This window comes from Culex quinquefasciatus, chromosome 2, assembly GCF_015732765.1.
Source record: "Culex quinquefasciatus strain JHB chromosome 2, VPISU_Cqui_1.0_pri_paternal, whole genome shotgun sequence".
Classification (NCBI taxonomy): domain Eukaryota; kingdom Metazoa; phylum Arthropoda; class Insecta; order Diptera; family Culicidae; genus Culex; species Culex quinquefasciatus.
In genome coordinates, this window is record NC_051862.1 from 120402129 (window position 1) to 120418373 (window position 16245).

The following is a 16245-nucleotide window of genomic DNA, read 5'->3' on the forward strand; positions in this document are numbered from 1 at the left end:
CTGCAAGCTTATTTACATTGCACTGCGCTACGGAGCGACACTGCAGACTTCTCCTGGTTCTGGTGCAGTCTTGGTCCCGCGGGAGGTATTAAGTTAGTATGTTTGGTGTAGGATTTTGTACGGTTCAAGGTCGGAATTGTGGTCAGAGTAGGCTGCACCTCAAAATTTGAAAGTTTGATAAAAAAAATCTTGTAAAAATAAAACATGATGAACACTAAAAAAAAACAATTCATTAACATCAAAATTCAAGCACTTCAAACAACAAATGCTCCAACATAGCAGTTTGAAATCCAGCCAAACATTAAGTTTTACAAAGAGTAAAATCAACATATTTTTGAATTTCGGAAAATACTCCAACAATTGTTTTTAGTGAAACTATTGAGCAATTCACTACGAAATCGGTCTTTTTTCTTCAATTTTAGTTTTTGTATTTTTTAATCCGACTGAAACTTTTTTGGTGCCTTCGGTATGCCTGAAGAAGCCATTTTGCATCATTAGTTTGTCCATAAAATTTTCCATACAAATTTGGCAGCTGGCCATACAAAAATGATATGTGAAAATTCAAAAATCTGTATCTTTTGAAGGAAATTTTTGATCGATTTGGTGTCTTCGGCAAAGTTGTATGTATGGATACAGACTACACTGAAAAAAAATGATACACTGTAAAAAAATGGGTGATTTTTTTTATTTAACTTTTTATCACTAAAACTTGATTTGCAAAAAAACACTATTTTTAATTTTTTTTATATGTTTTACCAGCTCCCTCCGTGTACGCACGAGAGCATGCAGCTAGTGCTCAGTGCTCCATCGTTTTTTCGATTTTTTTCGCCGTAATTGATTGTGGTTACCCGCGAGTTTGCTTCTCCAGCATGCCAAAGGCCGGCCGTGGCCGTGGCAGTTCGAGTGCGGCCTCGAAAAACCCGCGAAGTTCGTCTACCGGCCGTGTGCAAAAAGGTAAACAAACCAACGCCGTGTCGGCCGCCATCGCGCAGGGGAGCGTCAGCGCTGAAGGCATCGACAAAAGTTACTACATCCTGGATATGTCCCAAGATCACCAGTGCGAACCCGTTCCGGTACTTCCGGTGCCACGACCAGTGGCACATCAACATCCGCCAACATCCCCATCAGGAACGAGTTCCAGATGCTGAGCGACGACGAAGAAAATAACAACTCTGACGGTAGCAGCACTACCGACGGCGACGACGACGATGATGGTCGTGCACGGAAAAAAGTGCCGACGTCAAAAAAGAACAACTCTCCAGCGGAACGTAGACCACCTCCAATTTTTGTTTTGGACACGTTAGCGGACGATGTTGACGAGTTGCTGGAAGGCCTCGGATATTGTCTGAAAATCGGTAAGTCGGCAGTGCAAGTGATCACACTGACCAAAAAGAATTTCGACCTGGTGTTTGAAGAATTGAAGCGTAGCAACTTCAACTTCTACACATTCAACCCCGAGAAGCCCCTGTTAAGGTCGTCTTGCAGGGTTATCAAGACCGTCCGATCTCCGACCTGAAGGGTCACCTTTCCGACGCCGGAATAAAACCGCGGGAGATTAAAGTGCTCTCGCGAAAGACAACAGTCACGGGTGTGCACACACTGTACCTGTTGTACTTCGACCGCGGCACCGTCAAGCTCCAAGACCTGCGGCGGACTAAGACGTTGGACGGTTTTTGGGTAAACTGGCGGTTTTACACCAAGAACCCGACGGACGTAGCGCAATGCCACCGTTGCCAGAAATTCGGCCACGGCTCGCGGAACTGCAACCTCCGGCCCCGCTGCGTGAAGTGCGGTGAGTCACACCTCTCGGAGGCGTGCGCACTGCCACGAAAGGCGGACTTGGGGACAAGGCAGAACAAACCAAGCCGCGCGTAAAGTGCGCGAACTGTGACGGCAACCATACCGGCAATTACCGCGGATGCGTCGCGCGCAAGGTCTACCTCGAGGAGCAGGAAAAGAGGAAGAAGAAAGCGTCCCACCCTCCTCAGCGAAGTACGAGCGCAGCTGGACAGCGTACGGTTCCAGCGGAAAACTCAGCGTTCCCTCCTGGTTGGGGGCGTTCGTTCGCCAGCGTGGTCGCTGCCGGTAGCGGCAGTACGGCCCAGCAAGAAGTCACCGGGGAAGATCTCTTCACCCTGCCGGAGTTCTTTGCTCTCGCGGGGGAGATGATGACGCGGTTTCGGAGCTGCCGGAACAAGGCAGAACAATTCCTGGCCCTTGGGGAGCTGATGATCAAGCACATCTATAAAGGATAAAAAACTGTGATCTAGTTTTAAGCTTTTTCTATTTCTATCCCCTTTCCCTTGCAATTTTAGTAAGTTTTTTTTATTTTTTTCTTACTCTTGGTGATACCTTTATTTACAAGCAATAATTGTTCCAAAATGGATTATGATGTAACACACAGCTGTAAGGAACTCCAAAACTCTGTTATGCACTTCAAAATAACTCATTGTATCTTGATTATTCACCAATAAAACCGAATTGAATTGAATTGAATTGAATTATATGTTTTAGAGGACATAAAATGCCAACTTTTCAGAAATTTCAAGGTTGTGCAAAAATTTTTTGACCGAGTTATGATTTTTTTAATCAATACTGATTTTTTCAAAAAATCGAAATTTCAACTTCATTTTTCGATGTAAAATCAAATTTGCAATCAAAAAGTACTTTAGTGAAATTTTGATAAAGTGCACCGTTTTCAAGATAAATCCATTTTTAGGTAACTTTTTTGAAAATTGTCGCAGTTTTTCATTTTTTTTTAAATAGTGCACATGTTTGCACACTTTTGGAAAAATTTTTTTCGAAAAGCTGAGAAAATTCTCTATATTTTGCTTTTTCAGACTTTGTTGATACGACCTTTAGTTGCTGAGATATTGCCATGCAAAGGTTTAAAAACAGGAAAATTGATGTTTTCTAAGTCTCACCCAAACAACCCACCATTTTTTATTGTCGATATCTCAACAAGTAATGGTCCGATTTCCAATGTTAAAATATGAAACATTTGTAAAATTTTCCGATCTTTTCGAAAACATTTTTTTCTAAATTTTTAAACCAAGACTAACATTTTAAAAGGGCGTTATATTGAATGTTTGGCCCTTTTGAAATGTTAGTCTTGATTTGAAAATTTTGAAAATATTGTTTTCGAAAAGATCGGAAAATTTTACAAATGTTTCATATATTAACATTGAAAATCGGACCATTACTTGCTGAGATATCGACAATAAAAAATGGTAGGTTGTTTGGGTGAGACTTAGAAAACATCAATTTTCCTGTTTTTAAACCTTTGCATGGCAATATCTCAGCAACTAAAGGTCGTATCAACAAAGTCTGAAAAAGCAAAATATAGAGAATTTTCTCAGCTTTTCGAAAAAAAATTTTCCAATAGTGTGCAAACATGTGCACTATTTAAAAAAAAAATGAAAAACTGCGACAATTTTCAAAAAAAGTTACCTAAAAATGAAAAAAAGTTACCTAAAAATCTTGAAAACGGTGCACTTTATCAAAATTTCACTAAAGTACTTTTTGATTGCAAATTTGATTTTACATCGAAAAATGAAGTTGAAATTTTTTTGCGATCAATATTTCAATTTTTTGAAAAAATCAGTATTGATTAAAAAATTCATAACTCGGTCAAAGATTTTTTGCACAACCTGGAAATTTCTGAAAAGTTGGCATTTTATGTCCTCTAAAACATATCAAAAAATAAAAAAAATTAAAAATAGTGTTTTTTTGTAAATCAAGTTTTAGTGATAAAAAGTTAAATAAAAAAATCTCCAAATTTTTTTACCGTGTATTATTTTTTTCCGGTGTAGTCCGTATCCATACCTACAACTTTGCCGAAGACACCAAATCGATCAAAAATTTCCTTCAAAAGATACAGATTTTTGAATTTTCATACATCATTTTTGTATGGACAGCTGCCAAATTTGTATGGAAAATTTTATGGACAAACTAATGATGCAAAATGGCTTCTTTGGGCATGCCGAAGGCACCAAAAAAGTTTCAGTCGAATTAAAAAATACAAAAACTAAAATTGAAGAAAATAGACCGATTTCGTAGAGAACTGCTCAATTGTTTTCTTAAGTCTTGTCTCTTTTTATATTTTCATGTCTTCAATACTACTTTTAACTATTAAGGTGTCTCCTTTTTTAATGCAGTTTTTTGTTTGTTTGTTTAAGTTATAGTTTTATGTTTGCCCTTCGTTTTTTTGTTGTTTATGTTGAAAAATGCAACTCATCACATCCGTTAAGCGCTCACCCAACTCACCCCCAGTAGCGATGATTAAAAAATGTGACCAAGCTTATTTCCGGTGACAATTTTCACATTTGTTGACACATTTTTCCAAGGAATCAACCTGTCACGTGAGATATCATGGGTTAGAAGAACCAGAAAAAAAAACTGCCACGTCATCCCTGGACGGTCCCCAAACGATCCAGCACAAAACAATCGCATCCAACAAGTCATTGCTCCACCGTTTGCTGTTGTTTCTTGAAATTTGGTCCCCTACTTTGTATGCCTGCTGCTCGTGTGTGTGTGTGTGAGCGGCAATAGGAAATAGTTTTCCTTTCTGGGTCTCGTTTTGGGGTTTTGAGGGGGGTTGGGGGGTTTGGAATGTTCCTACCTTCTGCTTTTGCCATGGTTAAGGTGAGTCCACTCTCCAAAGTAGAAAGCTGGTTATGCATGAATGAACAGGACGACGACTTAGTGTGTGTGTGTGCCCAGAATGGAATACCAGGAGCAATAGATTGTAAAGTACATGCATTTTACATCACTATTCTGCACGAAATTCACCGGAATGGTCCTCCAGGGCACACTGTACTGAACGGAGTGAGAGAGAGTATAGTGCACAGTGTTTGCGTATGGCGCAGAGCTGGCAGTCAGAACCGGGGACGAATAGAGAATTAAGCTTTGCGATAAAGCACGAAGACCCCCCCCCCCTACTCCCTTCCCCTTCTTCCAGGACGTCGAATTGAATTTTGGAGTAGTTTTGAAACGGTTTGGATTATATTTCGGGGAGTGACCCTTTTTGGCTCCCGACCTGCCCGTCCACGACACGACCGTCGAGGGACACATGGTCCGTCGTCGTCGGAACGTGCGATACGGGATCTGTATGAGCAATTAGTTGGACGGATCTCCCCGGGAAAGGGTCGGGCATTCGCTCACGTGTGACATGAAATTACACTTTTCAATTCTGGGATTTGTTCTGACCCAAGGGTTTTTTTCTGCTCTTCTCGTTTTTCTATTTACAGTTCCAGCCTGGTGGCCGTGTCGACGCTGCGTCCGGGCGCCTCCGAGCACGTCAAGAAGGAGTTCCGGGCGAAGGCCAAACAGCTGGCCCGGCTCAGCGATCAGAACGTCATGAAGCTGATCGGCGCCTGCCTGAAGGACGAGCCGATTTGTATCGTTTTAGACTACAAATTCAGCACCGACCTGAACCAATTCCTGCAGGAGCACACGGCCGAAACCGGCTCGCTGGTGCAGCATAACTCGTTAAGGTAAGAGGCCTCGATTGCGGATTTGGGCCGGGATTTCAGGGGGGGTTGGGTTTTGTTTGTGTGTTTTGTAATGTATGCGGTGGGTGACACTTTTGGGAATTGGGTTAGAATTCAGGGAGTTCTCATTCAGACAATCGATCAACGCAGAATATTACAAATTTAAATGTCTGGCATAGGAGATAAAGTATCAATCGTAAAACCATTTCATGGAAACCGGCCATGACATGCTTCATTAATAAAAAAAACATCAAACAACTGCGAAACATTGAATAATTCAACTTCAGCATGATTGTAAATATTTGTCAACAATAACTTTTATTCAATTTCTGTTTTATTCTACCCAACCTTAATCTTACTGAAAAGTGAAAATTTGAAATAAGCTTGTTTCCTAAAAGCTTTAAATTTGTAGGTAATGTTAGTGAAATCATGCCTGAAAGTAATTTTAACCAAATTGTGTAAACACAATACTAGGGTATTTGTCCCTATTTTGGGCCAACTCAGCCGAGTGCACTTTTAATTTAATGTATTCTCAAAGGCCATGTAGCCCACTGCACAGTAATCCAGATCGCAAAATTAGGTGGAAAATTGATTTTCCGTATAATGATGAAGTTTTGGAGCTTTGGTGTCGAAAAATTGATTTTTGGTATGAATATTTTGGGTTTCCATGTAAAATTATCATTTAAACCCAAAATATGACCAAAAACCAATTTTTCGACAATTTGGGTCAATTCTGAGGACAGATTCAGATTCAGCGGCCAAAATTACATGGAAAACATATATTTGGACAATTTTCGAAATTGGTTAGGGTGGTCCCATAAGGTTTTCCCTTGAAAATTAGACTTTTTCAAATGGCGATATCTCGAGTTTAAAGAAAAACACCCCTGAGATTTTTTCAGCGTTTGTAGTGCTGGATCTTCTATTTCAAATGCAACCTGGTGCTTAAAATTTGGCGTGCGCCTTTTCGAGATATTTAAGTTTTGCTCAGATGCTTTCTATAAATTTGGTCGTAGAAGGCGTAGATTACGAGATAAAATTTTGGTGTCGTTGCTTGGATTGGCAAGCCCAACAACTTTCTAGAAGACAAAAAAATTCCCAAAAATATTCCTAAAAAATTAGATTTTCAAAATAACCCTAATAATGAACCACTCTAATTTCCAACCAAACCAAAAGTTGTCCCTTACCATATGCAACAACTCTTCTGAAGACACCAAAGCTCCAAAACTTCATCATTTTATGGAAAATCCACTTTCCACCTAATTTTGCGATCTGGACCACTGTGCAGTGCACTATGGGCCATCCCCATACAAACAGGCGCCAAATTATTTTTTTACTTTTTTAATGTTTTTTTCCAGTAAATTTGGGGTATAGCATAGTATTGAAATGGTATATGTTGATTTTTATGACTTTGCATGTTTTTTCAATAGTGAATTGTTTATAATAAATAGTGTTTTCATACATTTGCAAGCACAAAAGAATAGCATATAAACATTTTGTTGCAAGTATGGTGATTTTCTTATTAATATTATTATATTATCTGGTAATATATTCCCACATAAAGTACAACAACCCCCCCCCCTCTCACCCCCTCCCCCCCCGTGCTGAAATGTAAAGGCCTTAAAAATTCATTAAAGGTCAAATATTGGTTATTTATTGCTGAGTTGTGATTACTTTCAATATGAAAACATGGAAAGCCCCCCCCCCCCCTCAATACCTATATACCAATACCTTATATACTTGTGAAGCTTAGGTACATTTTGATACCATTTTGATAAAGGTACTCAATTTTAAATTTAGGCAACAGATTCTAACATAGTCATTGCGAACCAGGTAACTTTTTTTGAAGCAACGATGCCAACGAAGTAGGTAGCAAAGCAAGTGAAATAAAAGGACGCGTATGTAGATTGCAGCAAATTTTGACAAAATGTAAATGTTCAAAATGGCATATCTCCGAAAACGCAAAAAATCGCAGGCTGGAAATTTCAGCAATGTTAGATTATGATCCAATCTTTCAAGTGATCTTGGTTTCAGGTTTAGCATCGGTTAGCAAAAAAAGTACTCGATTAACAAACACAAAAAAACTAGTTTTTTCAAAAAAATGCTCCAGTTTTTCAATGAAAACTTTAGTTTTTGGTTTGGAAACAACATTTTTTCTATTAATAGTTTCAAAGCTTATCTGATAACCTTTCCAACGATGTATAATTGTCCAAATAAAATATTTGAAATGGCTGAGCTATGTTAAAATTAAACAATAAGCTTTTTTTACGAAAAACACTAGCTTTTTACTCCATTTTTTGACTTTCAGCTTGTATATCTCCGTAATGAGTAAACGCTAGAGCTTTGAAAATTTAGATTTTTCTTAGTTAGAATGTTTACTTTCGAGAAAAAAATACCAAAAAATATTTGGAGAAGGTCACTTTTTTGAAACTTGGCCACCCAATGTACCATAGTGCAGTGGTAACGCTTCCACCTCGTAAGCGGTAGATCGGGGTTCAAATCCCGGCTCGGATCAACACAACCGGTGATCTTTTCCCTTCTGGATTAGATTACTTAGTAAAGGAAAGGTAGTGTATTGTCCAAAAAATGTCAAGAAGCGGTAAGTGGTGAAAATTTTGGACCTAATGGGCAAGTGGCAATTTGCCAAGAAAAAAAGTGAATAGAGACATATTTATTGCATTATTTCGAATATAAAAGGAAAATGTGAATTATTCTTGCTCACCAAAATCAAGATAATGACAGCAAGAATTATTTTCATGTGGCAAATTCCTGCCAGATTTGATGAAATGCACAATTTCGTAGAATTAAGTTTGATAGACTCAAAGTAGGAACTAGGTCCAAAATAGGGACGAATACCTTATCTCAAGATCTATCTTTAAAAGTCTTTAAATCTTTAAAAGTGGCATCAAAAGATTATATTGAGTTTCCTTCCAAACATGATCATAAATTTCCAGTTGAATTAAAATAATTAAATTTTTTTTACAGAATTTGAAAGTTTTGAGCCCACGACTTTCCAGCAGGATTCTAGCAGAGTTCTTACAGAGCTGAATATTCTTAGAGCATTCAAGAGAAATGTTCCACCATTCTAGCAGGATTCTGACAGAACCAGCTCTGCTAAAATAGTGCATTGAAGCTTTTATTTTTAATTCAAACGCTTCACAAGATTTTTAACAAGCATTTTGGAAGGAGATTTCGAATTAAAAAAAGTGCATATCAGATATGAAACTGCATCTAGAAGTTTATGTTCATCAGAAAATTCTTCGAAAAAACTTTGAGCTTTTCAATTTTTGAAACTTTGTTAAGGCCATTGCAAATATTTTTAAATGTTTATGTTCCCCAGGCCGACAGAATAATAAGGGACAGAAAAAATATATTTTTTCGGAAAACTTCAAAAATTTAATGAAAATTAATGCATTTTCCAACGTTTATAATCATATTTAGCATGTTTGAACTCCTTTGAAGACATTTTAAATTTTCATAAAATACCAATGAACGGTCCCGCGAAAAGTCTTTTTTCGCGAAAAAAAAAATCCTTCAATCCATCGATATTTTGAAAACTAATGATTGTAAAGCAACTGGACGCATGTAAAATGCATTTTAAAACACTTTTTTCAAATGTTGAAAGCTAGGTTTGTAATTTCAATTTTTATATATATTTTTTATTTTTTAAATTATTTAAATTATTAAAATCTCAATAAAACTAAAACCGATCACTAAAAATAAATAAGGATATTTACATGAATCCGTCAATTTTCGGAGACTTTTCTGATGAAAAATCCCATAACGTCATGATTCGAATTTCCGGACGCTTCGAAACCCAGACACTTCAACTTATTTAATCAATTATTTGGATTTCAGTTCGCATTATGAATGTCAAAACTATGTTATAGTTTGGTTGAACGCTGTAATTAGTGCCAACACAATTAAATAAAATTAAATTTTTGGCAAAAAAAATCTGAAACATTTCACTGAAATATTTCTTAGGCGTCCGAAGCACCGGGAAGGCAAAGCAGAAATGTATGGCTTTGGTTTCCTTTAACTCTAGCATCTTTTATGTGAAATATCGATTGTTTTGATGATAACAGCTTATTTAAGACCTTAAGAATGCCCTTCACTAACATTTCAGTCCAAATTTGTGCGATTCATAAGCAAAATCGAGAGTCCGGAATTCGAAGCAAAAGTGTCCGGATTTCGGATCAGCTTTTAACAGTGTCTGGAATTCGAAGCACAACCAGTCATTTTAATTTTCAAATTATGATGAAAAATTGTTAGAAAAGACATATTTTGCATGCATTCTCTTAAAACTGACTGTTTATACTAAATCCTGATGATATTTCTACATTTCCAACTTATTACATGATTTTTTGCCAGCTTTAACAAAAATAATATGGTACTAAGTGTCACAATTTCCAGATCATACAAACGTCAGTGTCTTGCGAACCTTCGTGGTGAACGGACACTAGAGCTGCGGTATTTTTTACTACCTAAGCTCAGAGTTATATCAAAACAAAATTCACAGTCTTTTTAAAGACTACCTGAGTTATTTTCCAAAATTCTAAACAGTCTTTTCAAGACTAACCCCGCCTGAAATTTTGTTGTATTTTACAAACGAAGCCATCTTTTTAAGAGAACTTTGCTTGCAAAATGCGTCAAAACAAAGGTAAACGCAAATCTTCTGAAGATTTGGTCGTTACGTCGGTGAAGCGTTTGAACGCTAAACCAGCTAACGGAAACAGAAAAAGAAAACAGCCTCTTCTGAGGTCTGATTCTGATTCTGAATGTGAGGTCAATCCTCCAATTCCATTGACAAACAGTTTCGGTGTTTTATCCGAAACTGATGACAAGGAACCTTCTCCTCGTACTGAGCCTTCTGCCGTCGAGAAACGAGTAAAGGCTCCGCCAATTGTTGTGACTTCCGTCTCCGATTTGGCCAGCTTTCGAACGCAACTGAAGAATTGCAAGGAAACTTGCAATTTGAAGGTTTCGTTCCAGCTTGGTCGAAGAGGAGAATGTCGCTTGTTGACGGAATCTTTACAAGATCACCAAACTTTTGTTGGTTATTTGAAAAACCACAAACACAATTTCTACACGTATGAGACCAAGAATGCTCGGCCATTCAAGGCGGTCTTGAAAGGTCTCTCCAACGACTTGTCGGTGGATGAGATCAAAAACGAACTTAAGGTGTTGCTTGGCTTTGCCCCATCCCAAGTAATACCAATGAAGAAAAATCAAACGGGAATATTGCTCGCTTTGGTTTGACTTCACAATTTTATCTGATTCATTTCAACAGAAATGAAATCAACAATTTGAAACTTTTGGACAAAGTTCAGTTTTTGTTCCATGTACGGGTAAAGTGGGAGCATTTTAAGAAACATGGCGGTAATGGCCAGAATCTGACCCAGTGCCGGCGTTGCCAGGCATTCGGTCACGGTACTGATCATTGCGCCATGGTTCCAAAATGCATGGTTTGCGGGGATTCTTCTCACGACAAGGACAATTGTCCCGTGAAAGAAGTCACCCAATTTAAATGTGCAAATTGTGGTGGAAATCACAAATCAAATTTCTGGGATTGCCCCATCAGAAAAAGGTTTTGGATTCTCGTGCTAAGCATCAGCCGAAATCCAAACCGAAATTTTCTCAAAGTCAGGTTGTACCTGCATCTTTAAATCAAACGTTCGTGCTGTCTCACTCGAACAATTCTAGAAATACCCCTACCGTGGAAAAGTTAGGTAACAACAATGGCATTTCTTATGCTAACGTCGTTTCGGGTTCGGGTTCATCCACGAATTTGAAATCCTCTACCAATCTTTCTGAAATTGGGCAGGTACCTCAAATCTCATTTGAAAATTTTTCTGCTGGCAACGCTTTGGGATCTTCTGATCTCGGCGATGTTACGTTTGAAAAAATGACTTTTTGCAAAACTCACTGTTTGGTTTGATTCAAACAATGAGTAATGCTACATCCATGATGGAAGCAATCCAGATTGGATTAAAATTTGCGAATGATGTTGTTCTTACCCTGAAGTTTAATCATGGATCTAAGTAATTCCATCAATATTATGAATTTTAATGCTCGCTCTTTAAAAGCGAAAGAAAATGAATTTTTCAACTTTTACGAGTTCATAACGTGCATGTTGCTGTTATAACCGAAACATTTTTAAAAACTGGCACTTATTTGAAAAGTGATCCAGATTATAAAGTTATAACTAATAACCGAATGAATCGAAATGGCGGTGGAGTTGCAATAGTTATCCACCGTAGTATGACTTATAGCACGTTACGTGACTTTAAGTTAAAAGTTATTGAAAGTTTGGGCATTGAACTTGAAACTTCTTTTGGGAAAATTATGATTGCAGCTGCATATTTGCCATTCCAATGCACTGGGGAAAATAAAAATTATTTCAAAGGGGATTTGAATAAACTTACTCGGCATAGATCTCGATTTTTGATCATCGGTGATTTTAATGCCAAACACCAATCTTGGAATAATTCAAAAGTAAATTCCAATGGTAAAATTCTGTTCAGAGATTGCACTTCTGGTCTTTATTCGGTTTTATACCCGAATGGGCCAACTTGCTTTTCTTCTGTTAGAAATCCATCAACAATTGATTTGGTGTTGACAAATCAAAGTCAGTATTGTGGTCCTTTAGTGACTCATGCTGATTTTGATTCTGATCATCTTCCAGTAACTTTTTCACTTTCTCATGAAGCAGTTACCAGACCCAATAGTTCTGTGTTTAATTACCACAAAGCTAATTGGGACAGGTATCAGCATCATATTGAGAATAATTTAAATCATGATTTTGTTTTAGAAACCAAAGCTGATATTGATTCAGCCTTGGAATCTTTAACTAATGCAATTTTGGATGCTAGGAATATTGCTATTCCTAAAGTCCAAGTCAAATTTGATTCTCCCATTATTGATGACGATCTTCAGCTTCTGATTCGTCTGAAAAATGTTCGCCGAAGACAGTATCAACGTTCTCGTGATCCTGCACTGAAGCGAATTCAAAAAGATTTGCAAAAGGTTATTGACCACAGATTCACTCTCCTGCGAAATGAAAAGTTCGCAAGAGATGTCGAACAAATTAAACCTTATTCCAAACCTTTTTGGAAACTTTCAAAGGTTCTTAAGAAACCTCAAAACCCATCCCTTCTTTAAAAGATGGTGATAATATTCTATTAACTAATGGGGAAAAAGCTCAAAAACTTGCTCAGCAGTTTGAGAGTGCTCATAATTTCAACTTGAATGTTTTGAGTCCTATTGAAAATCAAATTTCAATAGAATTTCAGAATATTGTTGAACAAGAATTTTCATCAGATGAAGTTTTTAATACGGATCTGAATGAAATAAAATCTATTATCAAAAAATTTAAAAATATGAAAGCCCCTGGTGAGGATGGCATTTTTTACATTTTAATTAAAAAATTACCAGAAGCAACTTTAAGTTGCTTGGTCAAAATTTTCAACAAATGTTTTGATTTGGCATATTTTCCCAGTAGTTGGAAAAATGCCAAAGTAATTCCGATTTTGAAACCGGATAAAAATCCTGCTGAAGCCTCAAGCTATCGGCCCATTAGTTTGCTTTCATCTATTAGTAAATTATTCGAAAGAATAATTCTTAATAGAATGATGACGCACATTAATGAAAATTCAATTTTCGCTGATGAGCAGTTTGGATTTCGCCTTGGGCATTCAACTACTCATCAGTTGTTGAGAGTTTCAAATTTAATTAGAAGCAACAAATCTGAGGGCTATTCTACTGGCGCTGCTCTTCTAGACATAGAAAAAGCATTTGACAGTGTTTGGCATAAAGGTTTGATTGCGAAATTGAAAAGGTTTAATTTTCCGATTTATATCGTGAAAATTATTCAAAATTATTTGACGGATCGTACTCTGCAGGTATGTTATCAGAATAGCAAATCTGATCAACTACCTGTACGTGCTGGCGTCCCTCAAGGAAGCATTTTGGGTCCAATTTTATACAATATTTTTACTTCTGACTTGCCTGATTTGCCCCCATGATGTCAGAAATCACTTTTTTTTTTGCTGCAAAAACTCAACTTATTATTTTCCCTCACAAACCAAGGGCTGATTTTCTTAAACCAAAAAGTCATCACATTATAAAGATGAATGAGGTAAATTTAAAGTGGGAGGATCAAGTGAAATATCTTGGACTTGCTTTTGACAAAAACCTTACTTACAAGGATCACATTGAAAGTATCCAGGTTAAATGTAACAAATATATTAAATGTTTGTATCCACTTATAAACAGGAATTCTAGACTTTGTCTCAAGAATAAACTGTTAATTTATAAACAAATTTTCAGACCTGCCATGCTTTATGCTGTGCCGATCTGGACAAGCTGTTGCTTATCCAGGAAGAAAAAACTTCAGAGGATTCAGAACAAAATTCTGAAAATGATTCTGAAACTTCCTCCCTGGTTCAGCACCAGTGAACTTCATCAATTAGCCGAAATTGACACTTTGGATGTTATGTCCAATAAGATAATTGATGCATTTCGACAAAAATCATTGCAGTCTTCAGCTGCATTGATCCGCTCTTTATATAGTTTATAAGTTAGTTTTAAGGTATCCCTTTTCCCTTTTGTACATGTAGGACCTCCTACATTTGAAATCACTGAATAGCGAAAGCTACAATATTTCATGAATAAATGAAAGTTGCTAGTATTTAAAATTGAGGTGAAAAGTCATCGTTTGTGATTGGACACTCAATAATATTTTAACTGAATGAATGTACATGGAAAAGAAATTTGAATAAATATAAATTAAAAAAAAAAAAAAAAAAAAAAAAAAAATGGTACTAAGTGTCCGGATTTCGAATCATTACGTTAAAATCGAAAAAAAACTTGTAAAAACAAAGTTGTTCTAGAGTCCTTCTTTCATGGTTCCAAATATCAGACTACCCGTTTTTTATCTTAAGTTTGTTCTCAAAACAAACTGAAACAAATTGAATCATAAGTGCAACTGTTGGAATTGAAAAATAATCCCAAAATTAATGTTATTCTACTTTTTTCCTAAATAATTAATGTGCCAGGGGGTTATATTTTGTATCTCGAACTACTGCTGACATTTTTGGACACTTTTCTAAGTTGTTTCCAAAAATTTCTACGTGGTTTATGGATGGTCACACAAGTACGAGTTCGACTATCGTAAACATTTTCAATTATATCTCCAGCAACCAAATTCAACCAAACTTCTGGCAACTGCACAGAATGGTCAACCAAAGAAAACTTGTTTGTTATTGTATAGGGGAACAGCATCTAATTCCAGCGTGCTTCTATTGTCAGAACTTTGACATTCAATTAAAGCTAATTAAAAGCGTTTTCAACTGAAATCCAGTGATAAATAGCACAATAAAAAGTGAGCAAGCAAGTTTCTATCAAAAGTTTTGCAAAATTAGTTGTTTAAATAGTGAAAATCAGCAAATTGGATGGAATTAGGCGCGAGTGATTAACCTGCCAAACATACGAGAATTTCCCCAACATTGCGTGCTCTCGTTTTTGTTTATTCAAGGTCATACATAAAAACGCGTTTTTCTCGGAACATAATTAGTAATAGAATAAAGGAAGACCAAACATGCAGATCACTTCTAGTTAGTTAAAAATGTGACGCCCTGTTTTCATAGACTTCAAATTTCAACTACGATGATAATCGCAAACAATGTGAGTGAAGTTACAATTTTGAGTAACACCAGACTATCGCCGAAAATCGTTCTCCCAAAATAGAACAAAGAATTTCAATTTCCCTAAACGACTCAACTTTCGCCAACACTTTAAGGGCTCACCCCTCAAACTACCCATCCGATGCCAAAACAGTCAGCCAAGCTTTGTGAGGTCTTGAAAATGGTTAAATAACATCACTGTGCGCGCTGCTCTACCATACGTTACGACCTGGTCCTTCAGGTCCTGGAAGCTGGTGGCCGCATGGCTTAGAGGGTTATGTAACGACGTTCGTTCGTTTCGTTCATTCACTTCTGTGTGCGGTAAATGTATGCAAAGCACCCCAGCCAGCCAACCAGCGCCAGCAGATGAAGAGAAGCCCAGGTCGGGAAGGGAGAGAGATATGGCTAAACAACCCGACACTTGAGTGGAAGTCCTGAGTCGTGGTCCTTTGGCTGGCTGGCCTGATCCTGATCCTGCCTGCCTGCCTGGCAAATGCAATATGGTGGAGAATTATTATTCTCTTATTGCACTCTTGTTTTAACCTACATTGTCATCCGGTTCGGAGAGCTGGTGTGGTTCCCGGGAAACGACCGTTGTGGCACTTCGTGCCTTTCCGCCAGACCTCGCTTCTTTCGGGGGAAAAAGGCTGACTTGTATATGTTTTGGATGATATTATCCTTTTTCACTTAGGAGGCTTTGCCCCGTCGTCGTTGGCTCCCAAGCCCAAGATGAACCGCAAAACAGCTCAGCTGTGTGTCGTTTTGGACCGGTCCGTCCGTCGCTGGTGGATATTATAATCCTCCCGGCGCGCACACAGGGCCCGTGGCCATAAAGGCACACTGAAAAAAATCCATCACAAAAAGTGACAAAATTTTAACTCTAAAATGATTCCAGTTTTTGAAAATGTCTAATATTTTTAAAGTGTAAATTGACCCAAAGACACCCCGTGTTGACGACTGCTTCGGGAGGTGTGTAGTTTTGCGAGCTTATGCTGAGTGCAAAAAGCTGCTACTTCTGGTGCTCGGAAGCAGTCATCAACCTGAGTTCCCCGGTGGAATGTTGCTCCAGCTCC

The 16245-nt window shown here is 37.6% G+C and overlaps 1 protein-coding gene across 2 annotated transcripts in view; it reads left to right on the plus strand.

Moving 5' to 3' along the window:
• The window catches only part of LOC6043622 (discoidin domain-containing receptor tyrosine kinase B), a 473878-nt gene that overhangs the window by 391731 nt on the left and 65902 nt on the right, over window positions 1-16245 (plus strand). For both annotated transcript variants that reach the window (XM_038257913.1, XM_038257914.1), the window contains exon 13: window positions 5250-5495. In XM_038257913.1, coding sequence (XP_038113841.1) covers window positions 5250-5495 — 246 coding nt within the window. The remainder of the gene's footprint in view (window positions 1-5249; window positions 5496-16245) is intronic.